Here is a 15,258-nt window from a genome sequence, read left to right on the forward strand (position 1 = left end):
ATAAGATATTCAATAAATCATAATTAGTCAGCGGATTGTAAGCTTTTAGTTAATACAAATGAATTCAGGATGTGTTTTATAACAAAGACGAACGAGAGTATTTGACTAGAAAAACACACTTGAGTTTGAGCTAGATTATATTTCCCCGAACTCTTGCCGAATTGCACGAGGGTAAGGTGTTAAATATATTAAGGCATCGAGCGTAAGGTATACCAATCAAGTTGGATGAGTTAGGATTGTGATATATCAGCCACCATTGCTGAATGTATTATTTTGCATGTCGCGCTGTTTTCAGAGATTGTCAACACCTGGTTACATATACCTACGGTAATTTTGCTGCAGTGTACGTGTCGCCTGGCACAATATTGAATAGGCATGGCGTGGCACATTGTCGAAAAGTTGATTGAACAAGTCGCGCAGCATTCTACACTAATTGGAAAATTCTGGACTACGTTCTTCTTCGTTCTTCGCTTTTTAATGGTGGTCTCTATAGCGGATACAGTTTTCGGGGACGAACAGGGAAGTTTCGTGTGCAACACTCTGACGCCGGGTTGTCAGAACGTCTGTTTCAACGATTTTAGCCCAATTTCACTCATCAGATTATGGGCTTTACAGGTACGTGATGTTCAGTTAATATTTCAACTAAATGTTGTTCCGACCTGGATAGGACCAATAGATCCAGAGCGTGTTTAGTATCAAAACCTCTCTGTGATATTTGTCTTTCCGAAATGCCAATTCTTGTGGTTCGGAAAATTATCGAATGAGCCGTCCTATGAGTTATATTCGGACTTATTCGATCGTAAGCCGAGTCGATTCGTACCGACATGCCATTTACAAAGTACTACATACAGGTTACATGCAGAACACCAAACTGGCCAATTTGGGAACTTTTAACAGTGAGTTCCAAGATAATTCCACCAGATAGGGGATGCGCAAAAATGGAAGAGAAGAAAAATCTCACGAGGCCTTATGCTACATGCCTGTGGTGCTATGAAAACCGTAAATGATTCGAAGTTGCTTGTTGCTATTCAGTACACGTATAATTGGTACACGTAGGGGAGATGTGGTACCGATGAGACACCGGGACCGAAAATACTCGAGTGGACTATTTTCAATTCAATTTCAATATTTATAGGGTGGGGGACCTATGGTACCATAGCCAAATCAAGAAAAATAGTTGGACCAACTAATCACTTAACAACAGAAATACGCTTACATATATAGAGGCTGTAAATCATAGTTATCTGTGGTGCTTTATCGCTATTGCGAGGTATTTGAAAGTCAAAATGTCGATTTTCCGATGATATGTATGTGGCATTAATTTTGTAAGTTTAGGCGGAAATCAAAACATGATTTGATCCCAACATTTGGGTTGATATAATCTATTTTATTCTTCTAGGTGGCGACGAAACATTCTTAATTGGCATGCTGTAGCTTAGATTATAATACACAACAAAACAAGTTGAAAAATTTGAGTTTTTAGCGTATATGTCCCATAGGTACCATGGTCGTGTGCCATTGGACCCATCGGGGGGGGGGGGGGCGATGATACGTTCGAGCAACAAATTTTAAACGAAGATCCGCTATTCTCGGTTGAAGATTTGAGGGCCAGAGATCATTTTGCAATTTTTTATCCATCGGTACCACATCTCCCCTATTATATGAACATTTTAGGACCAGTTCGATAATATTTATATCATTACGGGCTGCCGACTTATATAGCACGTCCCAGTATAATTTTTGTTAGACACCACTCATGCAGATTGGGCGGTTATGGAGTCAAGACGCACTTTCAATACTTTGGAAGGTATTCTGTAGCCAACTGAGGTCAAACATGAACACATGACCTCTTGGCGTGGCAGTAACGGAGCGTATACTACTGTTCTACTCTCCTCGGTGCCAATGAAGTATAAATGGTGACTTTGCTTGTCGAAATATGTATAAGACGCATGACGGCATGAGGCATGTTGCTATCTATATGCCATCACCACTACCGACTAACTCCCGACATTGACTGTAGTACTCAAGCGCTAGACATGCGGGTGCAGATTTATCGAGATATCGTATATTGGATAATGATGTCACTCTTTTCCGCCAAAATTAAACTTTACTTTGGTGCTTCAACCTTAGCTGACATGAAATGACAGGACGGGCATACGAAGGGTCGTGCACATTCATTGGCGAATCATGAACGAATATCATGATTGCACGCACGTTGCACAATGCACAGTGCACACACATACACCTATATTATTATGAATACGCTACTTGATAGGTTGTGCCTATGCGGTGTTACTAAATTACATAAGCACAAGCAACCTCTAATTCCATCAAGGAACAGATCATTCTTCTGAGTACTTCACATGTACTTAATCAGAACATGTCCGAGTTTTAAAGTATTCTACATTTTGCGCTTCAATAAGCCTCGTAATCCAGGACCCGTAATTGCGCTATTTTATTGGTTCCGGCTACGGCCTGTACCAATACTTATGATATTTAACACAACTGATAAATAATACCTATCATAGTTAAACTATGACCAGCATTTTGTTTATCATATGTTACCATCGTGTTCAAACAAAATACCTCGTTCGATATCTATCGCCAGTGTTCCAAATTACTCGTCGAGTCTTCCTCAATCCAAATCTATAGTTTAACAGCATAGATATTCAACAAACAGGGACCGGAAAATGTTCACAGAAAATACTTTAACCATCTTTTTATACTTTCACAGATTTTGAGTGTGTCGATACCGGCGATAATATTTATGGTATACACTGCTCACAAACTTACCAAGATCGACCACGCCAGGAAAATGAAGAAGAAAGAAGAAGAGAAAAAGAAACGGGAAAAGGAAGAAGCCAAAAAGCTACGGGCAGAGGCGAGGCAAAGAGCCGCGCGACAAATGACCGAAGACGGACCGCCGGGTATGAAAGGTTTATTAATTACGAGCCGAAAAGTGGTATTTCCTTAGTGCCATCACTGACAGTGATTAGAAATATCGACACCTAGGGTTGCATTTAAAACAAACATGTTTAAAACAAGGCCCTTGTTTAAAACATGTTTTTTTAATGTTATTTTTAAAGTCATGGGGTCACGAATATTCAATTGTGACGTCATATTATATTAACATTGACAATGGAAAATATAGCTCCTTTGACGAAATATCTGTATTATAGATGTTGAACCGACTATTCGGGGGTTCCAACCATCCCATATCGATATACGTCTGCTATATCGAAGGGTAATTGTCCGTGGGCTATTACAACATGTTTTTTGAAAGTATTTACACACTTATGGTATAATTTTACAAGTTGAAAAAACACAATTTTTTTAATAGGCCTTTATTTGAAACAATGTTTAAAACACGTTTTAAACAAAGTGTTATAAACAACCATTTGTTTTAAATTCAACCCTATCGACACCTTCAATTTCCCGGGATGGTCCGTGGATCTTTCAAGTGGCTGGGAAATTCAGCATAACGTGACACATTATGTTGGTTTTGTCATGTAAGTGTGAGCAATATGAATGACGTCATAATTATTAGAATTCCAAATATTGAACTGGCTAGTGCCGGAACTACAAGCGATGTCGAACTCTCTGTAAGATGTTTAATCGCAACTGTGTAAGTACGTACATGTACAACACACGCGACGAAAATGAAGTGTATTTCACAGATAGTCTCAACCCCTGTAAAATCCCTTATGAGCAGAGAGCGGGCTCCACGGGAACTATGTAATGTATACCGGTACGTGATATGCATATGCTACTTATATTTGGCTGGTGGTAGGTCCGAAGCTAAGTTGTGAAGTTAGGAGTTCTCTACGGTGGTTTATATGAATCCACTTTATGTCAACAGATTTGAGTGACAACATCATTCAGTTCCCATGAGTTTTGTTCTACGACCACGGACACGGGGCCGTTGCGCTAATGTACATGTTTCCAGATCTTATTGGTTGCTATTTAATCTCATATCTGTATATGTGTGCATTAGCTGGGTGCGCGGATAATATAATTTCGGTGAAACGCGTGGTGATGTTGACTTGTCATTCAAATCCAGCATCCGTTCGTGACATTCCCGTCTAAAAAGTGAGACGCCCTAGAGAACGTAATGTACCTTATACCGATATAATAAATAAGCTATGACCAATATTTCCGCTGGACCAACCCGATTTTGAGTTGATACGTGCAGCGTGAAATTTGCTCGTCATACTTTCGGAAGTAAGCAATTAGTACACCAATGGATCTTCACGGGAGTCGGTTATATGTCCAGCAGCGAAGCAAATATTTTTTGCCGAGGTAATGCTATAACGCCTGACAATGCATAAGGGCATAAAATGAACGGCAAATCGTCAAATCGAAGCAATGACAAGACGACTCGTGCTGATTCCACTTTAAGGAGATCGGCCGGTCCTTCGCTAAATTTCCCATTGTCCAATTGCAATTTTCTCAATTGTAAAAATGGAATTTATCCTTTTCAGAATACCGATTCACCGGTGTCACAAGCATTGAACCTCCGGTAAGTCAATATTCACAACGCGGAGGCCTTTATGGCAAAAGTCTATTATACGGTATATTTACGAGGGCGTAGGCATTCGTAGTATTTAGAATGCGCTGACAAATGTCGTTATATGTAATTTACGGCTATCTACTGTGATTGCATGTTACATGACAAACCGCATACAGACAATCTAGACATGTTTACTCATTCTCAATATGAACTGCCTTTGCTCGTTATCAAAGTGATCTTGCACGGTGAAAGGGTTTTGTTATACGGAAGCGCACGCCGGTTCGTCATTATGACAAGTCGTTTGTCAGCGACAAATTTCAACCTGCAGCCCTCGTCTGTAACCAGAACACATAGACTTGCAAATAAGGCATATGCATTTCATTGCTATTATGATATTTTGGTGACACGGTCATATGTTGTTTGTTTGATTTGAAAATCCAATTGTAATAATAGCGCAGTGATTCTCAAACTTTTTGATCTGCGTCACAATCCCAAACTCCGTTACAATGCAACATTCGAGGCTGGTTTTGGGGGTTGCAAGACCACGAGCAGAAGAAAATTTAGATTTTCGCAATCATTACCTCGGTATAGCTTTCGATTGATACCCGTTTTATCAAATTGAATGCTCGGCAAGCCGGTAAAAATTACCGTCAAATTGCCTTTCACCAAATGGAAAGTGTGACGTAGACCAATCTCACTGAGCCTTGAGATTTGCTTGTGTCCACACCATATAGGACACTGTGGTCCTACACATATACAATATGCACTGTTTGAATTTTTTCAATGGTCGTGCGGAACTATAAACACTCTACGCCAGGGTGATCCAAGACCACAAGCAAGGCGGGGTGAATTGAATATTGCCCATTGATATTCGTGGTAAAACATACGTTTTTGCATCGCTGGTTTATGTGACCCTCGTTTCAGGCGGAAAAGGCCGAAAAAGAGAAGGCCGAAAAAGATAGCAAAAGTAAGGACGACGATAAAGACGACAAGAAAGACGATGTCGTTGCCACAAAACTATCAGCTGACACGCCGCCCAGACTATTTCTTGCCTATGTATCACAGGTATAGTGCTGAAATGAGATCAAGTTTGAGCCGATGCTTATATAATATAGGCCTAACCCCTGTGGGATGACGAAATGACATTAAATTACATGCAACACATAAGTTCATCGCGGTGTTGTAATTGTAATTACCCACGGACACGATGATGAACTTGTTTATATGATACAGGGGTGACCCTGACCAACCTTTTCGGTCAAAGGGCCACATGAGATTTACGAACCATTGTGCGGGCCACTTGAATATTGATGGCCTTTTGGTGGTCGTCCGATAAGAGCGAACGGGATTAGGTAACGATGGGAACAAGATTTATGTTACTACGCATCAAAATAGATAAAAATTATATCCTTATGTCCTTGCATATATTGCGGGTCGCCTCTGTATATTGCTGGGGTCATTTGGCAAGGACTGGATTATTCGGGGCTTGGACAATGTGGACATGTCAATATCGAAGATTTCGGCGAACATGCGTCTATCATTTTGTGTCAAGGTTTCATCGCCGACGATCTTTCTGCGAGCGTAGATGCAAAGTCGCATGTTGGACGACACGTTCTCTCGTAATTGCGAATGTAGCTAGACTCAATTTTGTAAATTGGGTGTATTTAAAATATTTAGGCGGGGTACCAATACTAAAAGCAAGTAATCGGGTGACAATAAATAGCGTGAAGCGCTAAGAAAATATCAAAATCTACCACGAAATATTCTACTTCATGGTCATATACTAAGATCTACAAAATTGTGGCTGGCCCCTGGCTACCACAATACGTCGGAAGTATATTTTAGTCATCAACTTCCAGTATTTCGCGGCCATGCTAATCAAATTTTTGGTTGGCATTGCAAGTTCGCAATAAATTACTTGGGTGATTTATTTTTTCACATTATAACTAATTTCGAGAATTACCTCGCGGACCACTCACAACCTTCTCGCGGGGCACGGGTTGGCCGCCCTAGATGTAATATTACAACAATTTCGAACAACCAAGTAAGGGCGAGCAATGACTGTGATGTATGCCAACCATATATATTGCTCTCTAACTAGTACTCGGCTATGCCTATTCATATGTGGTATTGACGAAGTGTGACATTTGTCAATAGTCAAGTCCGGTCTTGTACGAGTTATTGAGAATTCATTTGGGATTTTGTAGAACATAGGTCAATATTTCATAAAATATGAGTGCTATGTTTGGCGAGCGCTTACTCATCTGTTCCAATCATGTGCTTTGTCACTATGACGAAACCAGGCATCATTAATTTAACTATACGCGTCGTGAAGTGGTATAGTAAACTGAACAATGAACATTCACAATGCATGTAGTTTACATCTATATACTGCCCGTCATATGGATGTAGCCCAAGTTATAAAAATATTCGTTCTACCCTAAACAACTTATCTTACATTCACCGATAACAACATTTCAGGTCATTTTCCGTCTGGCCATCGAAATTGGCTTTATGGTGATTCAATTCAACATCTACGTCTACAAATTCTACGTCCCCGAACTGTTCAAATGCTCTCGCTGGCCGTGCCCCAATGTCGTCGACTGTTTCGTGTCCAGACCTAAAGAAAAGACAGTGATGCTTTGGATTATGTTTGGTAAGTGGCCCGAAGTCATGCCCATTTCACTGGTAGTCTGATTCCTCAAAAAGGGGCGTGCGAGTGATGATGGAAATTTGAGGCGTAGGAATTTCTTACAGTGCGGTGACATCAATATAAACCGCAAAGTAACCTACTACATGACGTCACAGTCATCATCGTCACGTGTGAGATTACAAAATCATTAATGACCTTTTACTCTCATCCTGGCGGCGACTATTGTTGATTACAATTTCATATTGAACTCTGCGGCCGTGTGAGGTATGGCGCAACCAGCGACCTTTGTGTCGGTATGCACTCGATGTTTGGGCTGGGTAATTGTTGTATAATACGCACATATACTTTCCAATGTTTTGGTCGTGGCATTTAAAACCTGTCAAAGAACAACGACCACCGCCAAAGTTAATCTTCAACGCGTCGCTTATAAATCAACGTGATATTGACATTATTGGAAAAGTGGGCGTACGTAAACGGCGCCCGTCGCCTCTCCTTACTATAAGAAAGTTAAAAGGTAAATAGCGGTGGCTAAAATATATCGATTCCATGCCAACAGAGCACACCATTTGTCGTGTGACTTCGAAAACTCGACAGACCGCACCAAGACTAAGGACGGTCATTAGTATGTATTATATCCCTATATCTAAGCAACAACAACAGCTTTTCTGCTTCGCACTCAGAGCAATCAGGGAATGGGCTGAGGTTGATCATATTATACGCCACGGAACCATTTCATTTGAATTTCCGTGATAACTTCACATTCACAACCCAAATTCACTAACGTATCTATTGTCAGATCCGCGAATGCAACGAAAATACTTTGGTCTTACAGCAAGAAAGTGGGATATTTTTACTATAGCTCAGTGACGTCATCTCGACACTGCTACGTCACAATTCATTTTGGCACTCGGTATTAGCATTTTTGTAAAATGAATATAATTTGCAGCACTTTGAATTACTGCTTCCTACACGAATTGCATCGCTGGTAGGTACCATATGAAACGGTAGAAACGCCTAATTCAGCGTCCGTATAATTAGTAAATACGGACAAGATATATTACAGCCGCGCCTATATCAAATAGGCAGGATCTCATTAAAGCGAGCCGTGGTACGAAATTAGGAATTAAAAAATGTCATGCTCTCAAATCACTCAACTCGCGAGTAAATGTATAACTGGTAGCGATTTACTAGTTGTATGACCAAACTTGAGGCTGATACTGTTTGCCGGCGCCATGACGCTCGCAAAATGCAACATGTATACGACTTTTTGGTGTTGACTTAATACTCTTGTTTGCGATGTCTGAAGTCGAAGAGGACTGACATATTTTTATGAATTTCGCTGAGTATTCGGGTTTCTCAGTTTATGCGTGCACGTTTGATGTGGGGTGTACCAATATTTGATTACTTCTTCTTAGCGCGAGTGGGTCAACATTTATGACTTAGGAAACTATTAGCAAAGTTGAATTTTCAAATTTGTATCTATTAGACACAGCTACTGTAAGTCTTGTCTTGATGTTCATAGACCAGATTCATTACCCAATAAAGCATAGAATTACCCATACCTAACTATGAGGATATATCTTGCAGTGTGAGGGCAAAACTGTGTCTTTCATTGCATCGCAATCCTGTGGCGTTTTGAAGCGACGGAAATATTAATAAACGAATGAATGAATACTAAATTCATCCATTCGTGGTAGGCTAATTCGACACCAAATGACCACGAAGGAAACCATGATAGTAACTCAACAACAGCAACGCGCCTAGTATACAGTTGTGCAATGTGCATCACCCCTCATTCATTCACAACAGGACTCGTTTTTAGTTGAAAGGTTTCAGAGCAGGATCCATCTAAATAAATCAGATACATATCACGAGGTTATACGGTTCCCTGGCCTGAATGATATTCACATATTCAGAATCACTCCGACAGTGAAACTTTTAGTTGCTGTTATTTATGATATTCATGGCGTTTCGACTACATTGGTCAATGGTCATATTACACCTGGCCGATATTCTTCATTATGGTTCCGTAGTTGCCAACTTGTAGGCATTTTAAGACACCCAGCGAGGAGGACAAACTTATAGTTAATACCGATTTTAATTAATTTTATTATCGGGTCGCTATGTTATATGTTTCCCTATGCAAATTTATCCTGATGCAGAGCATCAAGGCGTGATGGAATTCCCCTGAGTCCGAATCAAGATAATTTCTAATCTTCTACTCATTTCACAATATTCAAACATACACACTCATTGCTCAGCTCTTCACATGCATAACGTCAAAATTGTCATTTCGACGCGTACAACTATGACATCACCAACACGTTACGTTACAATTCAATGATTCATTAATTAAGAGTAAGTTTGCAGAGTTCATCATTTAATACAGGTGTGTGGCGAGTAATGATCATGACTCAAAGTATGCAGTTGCGACATAGTGGATTTACAGTATGTACAATACACATTGTACACAAATACACTTATAAGAATTATGCTGACTTGGTCAAATGGTAGCTGGTTGCCCGAACCGGCTTGTAACAACCAGTACCTGAGTACTACAGATAAAATTATCAAGTAATACGGTACTATCGACTGTTATGAAACCATACTTGTTTGCGTATTATAGATAAAGGCGAGTAGGCTGCGTGAGGCAAGTTGTTGATCGAAATATACCATAATAATCAGATCCAATATTTATCAAGCTGTTTGTTTCCGTGAAGGTGCGTTCTTGCGCCTATAACTGATAACGGCACGGCTGAATAGGCGATGTAACGAATGAGAACGTAAAATGTCGCCAGACGCTGTTAGATTCCCGCGCAACGGGTATTAAAACCGTGTACTGCAGTCGCTCGTAAATAGCAAAAGCGCTCGCTAGCAATGAAGTTACTAGCGAGTAAATCCTCATCCTATCTGTTCGCGTTTGTTTAGCGCTCGGTGTTGATTACTGAATACGGGTTGTCCGCGATAGCAGCATGATAAGTGGTCAATTCATTTTGCCCTTCGTTCCATTTTTGTGGTCGCATATTTCGATAGTAAGTACGAACAACAAATTGTATTTGTATTTGACAACGGTCATTTATTTATCAGAACTAAATGCGGGGCCGTTGTTTAGTGCTTTATCTCGATTTACATTACAAAGTATAAGGTATATCGGCACGATGTAAGTTAGATTTAATATCAACATATTCATTGCTTTGCATACCCTACCCATACAGGGACACGTGCTAGTTTTCATATGGGCATTTGGGCAAGTTATCGAATTCGCTTCATCTAATCTAAGATATAAAATTCTCGAATTCAAATTACTGCTCGAATATACAATACATCGCAACCTCTGACTTGCTTGGATATTTGATATGCACAGGGCCGTAACAGCACTTCGCCAGCCCCCCAAAACGTTGGTCATGGGCCCCCTATATGATGATAACCCGAACTAATGGGGGGCTTAGCCCCCCAGACCCCCCGTCAGGCTGGACGCTGTTTACCGTTGCTAGGGGCCGTTTATAGAGTCAGTTTTTCTCTCCTAATCGCGCAAAGCGCGAAAAATTTCTATAATTGATGATTGAATCAGTCAATATGATCGGTAATTGCATATATATTGCTTTCAACTTCTATCCTCTCTCTGCTCACGTAATCAGTTTTACAAGTAGAGCTGAGTGAAGTGTGTTTGAAAAGGTAGGACCCCTCAATAATAATTATAATTTTCGGGCGTATACCCGTTGGCAGGAACGAAACAGTACTTCGTCAGCCCCCCCCCCTCCAAAAAAAAATCTTAGATCTTGGGGGCCATAGGGTGATAAACCTAACCCCAATCACGTTGTTCGCTTTTTCCACGAAATTGGTCGTACTGTTTAGTGAGCTAGCGCGTGGCGCGAAAATTTTCAATAATTCATGATAAAATCGGTCAATAAAATCGGGAATTGCATATATATTGCTATCAATTTCTTGTCCTCTCTGCTCACGTAATCAGATTTACCGGTAGAGCTGAGTGAGGTGTCTTGGAAACTGTAGGGCCCGTTGGTATGACTCCGTAACATGATGTTATTTCGTGACTTCCTCTCTGCTATATCAAAAAATATAGAATTGTCCAAACGTAGGCTACTAAACTATAAAAGACGTACCCAAAAATCAAGATATCTGGCAGCTCTAAATCGCGCGGAGCGCCAAAAATTTTTGAACAAGTTGCATAAATTTTCAAAAATTACTCTATAATTTATGCTAATTCCCGAAATAATTTTGGGCCCCCTTCGAGCTCACCCTCCTCCAATTGGGGGGTTTGGGGTGCGGCAGTTACGGTCCTGGATATGCAGAACGCACTGCCACAGTGCTGTGACATGACAGGATATAAACAGTTGAACGTGGAAGTCCTCGATAACTGTTAATTTACCCTATCCTATCATTTTGTCGGGCTATACAAGTAACTCCTGCCAAGGGACTTTTATACATATTTGATTCCGTGCACCCGTGCACAATTGCACATACATACACTCACACGCCAACGAGCAAATAGCAGCGCAGTCGGAGTGAACTAATTGGAATATTTTTTTTTGTAATTGGAGATAATATTCTTCCAGGTACCGGGATCATCATGATCATACTCAATCTAATCGAACTCTATCACTTGGGACTGAAAAAGGTGTACGAGGCGTGGAAGAGGCGAGGCGAAGACATTACAAAACAATACAAACTGCCTTCCAGCAGCATGCCACAGTTCAGTAGGGGATACGGTGGCTACAATCGATACAGAGGCGGATATCCGCAGGCTGTGGGTATTCGGGTCGGCTACGCCCGGAGTAGTTTGTCGGGCGAGGGCGGCGGTGATTATGATGGAGATCAATTTATATAACGACTCAAACAAATACTGTGAAATACCTAGAAATTTGAACTATTTTAAGAGTACCGCAACATTCCGAAAAGTTACACGACACTGTTGAAAAGTCTTAACGGATTACTTACATCGCTACCGATCCATGTAAACGAGCGCCATGTCTCCTGAAAGGATGGCATCGTCCCAGCGAGTGCATCTTGTTGCCAATCAACTCCAAGCGTGTTACATCGTGATCTCGTATACATGCGGATCCTGCAATTACAAAGCATGGTTAGATAATAATCTGTGTAAAAACATACGGCGAAACGATTTTCAAAGTTTTGTGACTGCTACTTTTTTTGTATTTACTCACAGAATTTTACATTTTGGTAAACTTTCTGATTAGATCAATTCTATATAACAGCGGCTTAAAGCTTCAATTTTCATAGTGAGCACGGAACAAATAAATAGGCTAATGCCCGCGTCGAGCGCGATATCGGACAATTGTATTTTCACCAGAAGTCAATCCCACATGCCTAGCTATATAGATCAATGTGTTGTAAATGCACCCATTTCAATATTCTGAACAATTGCTATTATATTTCCGTAAACATATGCTTCGTGTCTGAAACTGATTCACGCGGTCATTTGCTCGGTATATCAGTGACAATGCAAAATATTAGTTCGATATAATAATATTTTATCTGTTAAGTTTGGTGCCCAATTCCGATCATCTCATGTCACGGCAAAGAAATTTAGAATATTCGCAAAATACCTTCGCAGGCATGTAGCATTACATTTTGAATCAGCGATACTAATAAGATATCAACATTGGTAACTATTATACACGGATACATGCAAAAAAAGAACGGGACCAGCATATAATCTACTGTTCATTTGGGTATTATATATATATATCTTAATGCATCATATTTCAGTGCAATTTTTATGACAAAAACATGATTTAATAGTCTGCAAGTGCCATCCAGTTGTTTTGTGGAATGTAGTCGAAAAGATTAATTTTCAATCTCGCTGTAGCTATATCCTGTTGTGTAATATGTGCCAAAATTACTCTGCATGCACGAGTTTGCACCTGCGTGTTCGTCATTGATTTTGTGTGTTTTTATATTGTCGAACAAATGCGATAATCAATAAAGGTATGAGCACCGCATTGCGTTCATCATCTTGTCGTTTAACACGGGTTTCAACACAGTGATATTGTTTGATGCATGTTACATTGAAACTCAGCTATAACTTATGTCTGAGAGAGAGAGAAAGTCTTTATTTTTTCATCCAACCAAAATAAATAACAAACAGACGGCAATGAATGCAATAACATTGAACAAGTCTCACCCATTTTGGCATCGGTGATTGTCAGTACAATCCGACGCAAAAATTTTCCCATTTCGTGTTTTGTCGATGTTTGCCACTGGGTTTCAGGTATCAGTGAATATATTAATGTAAGTAGGGTGGCATTTAAAACAAAATCAATTTAAAACAATCATGTATAAAAGATGACCCTTGTTTAAAACAGTTTTTTTTATTTCATTTTTTATCAGCCATAATATCACAAATCCTTAAGTGTGACGTCATAGTGGATTGAAAATGACAATATAAAATATGGAGTATATAATAAATATGGCTCCTTCGACGAAAAAGGTTTCCGACCACTGTCACAAACAGGCAAAAAATATCTTTAACCAGGACTACATCGTTATGTATCAATTTTACAGTCGTTGATCATCATCACCAGAACACTCATTAATTCTATATCTACATGCTATAACTGTTGAGTGTTGAACCGACGATGATTTCGAGGGTTTCAGCCATTCCACGTCGTATACGTCGACTATATTAGTTATACAAATCGTCCGTATATGCTCATACTACGTGTTTGTTTCGAAAGTATTTACTCAACTATGACATAATTATTTATTATAATATTTTAAAACACCATTTATTTTAAATGCAACCCTAGTTGTAAGTATAAGCCCTTGATTGCCCTGACTGCTTAGTGCTTATACTTACAGCATGTTATAGTGTAGAAAGGCTTTTCTGCCCACCGTCAACTTTCAACTCTGCCAGCAATTAAAAAAATGACAACAATGAGATGTGCCGACGAAGTATAGGCTACCTATTTTCACGCAATAGGCGGACTGCAGATTCCGACTCACGCCGAAAAGGGTGCAACAGTCTCGGAAATTGCGAAATCAGTTCAGCTTTCTCTTATAACTGGTCAGCGGAATCGTCCGTAAGGTTAAACATTCCCAGAAGTTGTTCCTAGAAACGCATACATTAATGCTGAGGAGTGCAACGGTACTTAGTACCAGTAGGCGGAGGTGCATGTTATATTTGTTGACCGTGCTTGGTCACTTGGACATCTACGTTGTCTTGAGCGAATGAACATTGAACAATGAACATATTGCAGGCTCTCGCCAGGGACAAAATGCATTCTTGGCTTCTTCCAATTACGTATTTATCATGGACATTGTATCAGCATTTATACTGTCATTACATGTCGTATCGGTGACACCACATAAGTGCATAAGCATTTCGTCTCACTCCTCATTTTTCACTGACCATGCCGATGGTTAAGTTGCAAAATACCGAGACGTCGGAGTGAACATAGCACGAGCAAGGATTGCTTTGATCATGGCAACACAAAACTCTTTCATTTCCATACTCTTTGTTATCAAATCAAACTCGCTGTCCGACTATAGTAGGTCATGTCATACTATACAGAAGTAATGAATACCTTCGATTAGAACGACAGAGGCGTTTCACCAACGAGTTGTCAGAGTGCTCTCGGTGTTGAATCTCACGATTTCTTGGATATGTTCATTTCATATACTTTTCGCTCCAGTTTTCTTGTAAATTGAACTGTGAGTATATAATATACAATGTACAATGTACATGTATATGTTTCCACACCCCGTCTGCAAGTGTCTTTCACCTAAAAACGACGGAGTCGGCGTAATACCATATTCTCTTGATGATTTCGGACTTCGGAATAGCATTTTCTCAAACTGAAAAAGAATAATTGATGTATCGGAAGTAAGCGTTGAATTGAAACCAAATATAACTCCGTTGGGAGCTGTGGTCTTCGGATGCGGAAACATATCCACGGTTGTAACAAGAATCCTCGAAATCCAGTATAATTTCGATTTCAAATTTACGTTTACCGGGTCGACGTACTGCCACAGCGAATCGTCAATGCCAAGTATCTCACCAAGGCCACGACTGATATGCAGATTCTCGAGGCACGTTGGTCGTGGATCAATCATCTGC

General features: G+C 40.1%; 1 protein-coding gene and 1 long non-coding RNA gene across 4 annotated transcripts in view; one reads left to right on the forward strand and one right to left on the reverse strand.

Moving 5' to 3' along the window:
* Positions 1-15,059, reverse strand: part of LOC145450568 (uncharacterized) — a 31,028-nt gene extending 15,969 nt beyond the window's left edge. For 2 of the 3 annotated variants that reach the window (XR_013918521.1, XR_013918519.1), the window contains exons 1-5: positions 14,924-15,059; positions 14,726-14,850; positions 12,120-14,250; positions 7,359-7,539; positions 6,969-7,130 (exon numbers count right to left, since the gene is read on the reverse strand). This is a non-coding gene — a long non-coding RNA (uncharacterized LOC145450568). The remainder of the gene's footprint in view (positions 1-6,968; positions 7,131-7,358; positions 7,540-12,119; positions 14,251-14,725; positions 14,851-14,923) is intronic. The other variant, XR_013918520.1, reaches the window with a different exon arrangement.
* Positions 21-13,141, forward strand: LOC145450565 (gap junction alpha-8 protein-like). Its single transcript, XM_080329084.1, has 6 exons — positions 21-615; positions 2,735-2,927; positions 4,482-4,519; positions 5,435-5,575; positions 6,992-7,166; positions 11,738-13,141. Exons 1-6 carry the CDS (start codon positions 376-378, stop codon positions 12,007-12,009), a joined length of 1,059 nt encoding a protein of 352 aa, XP_080185210.1. The 5' UTR covers positions 21-375; the 3' UTR covers positions 12,010-13,141.
* Positions 15,060-15,258: the final 199 nt, after the last annotated feature.

Source organism: Botryllus schlosseri, chromosome 11 (assembly GCF_051294905.1).
Source record: "Botryllus schlosseri isolate E-star chromosome 11, Bs_hap1, whole genome shotgun sequence".
Classification (NCBI taxonomy): domain Eukaryota; kingdom Metazoa; phylum Chordata; class Ascidiacea; order Stolidobranchia; family Styelidae; genus Botryllus; species Botryllus schlosseri.

What these genes read in the sequence shown, in the direction of transcription:
- LOC145450565 (XM_080329084.1), top strand. Translation starts at nt 376, where the DNA reads ATGGCGTGGCACATTGTCGAAAAGTTGATTGAACAAGTCGCGCAGCAT. An exon ending in TCAGATTATGGGCTTTACAG is followed by an intron (nt 616 to 2,734) that starts GTACGTGATGTT and finishes ATACTTTCACAG; the next exon opens with ATTTTGAGTGTGTCGATACC. An exon ending in GACCGAAGACGGACCGCCGG is followed by an intron (nt 2,928 to 4,481) that starts GTATGAAAGGTT and finishes TATCCTTTTCAG; the next exon opens with AATACCGATTCACCGGTGTC.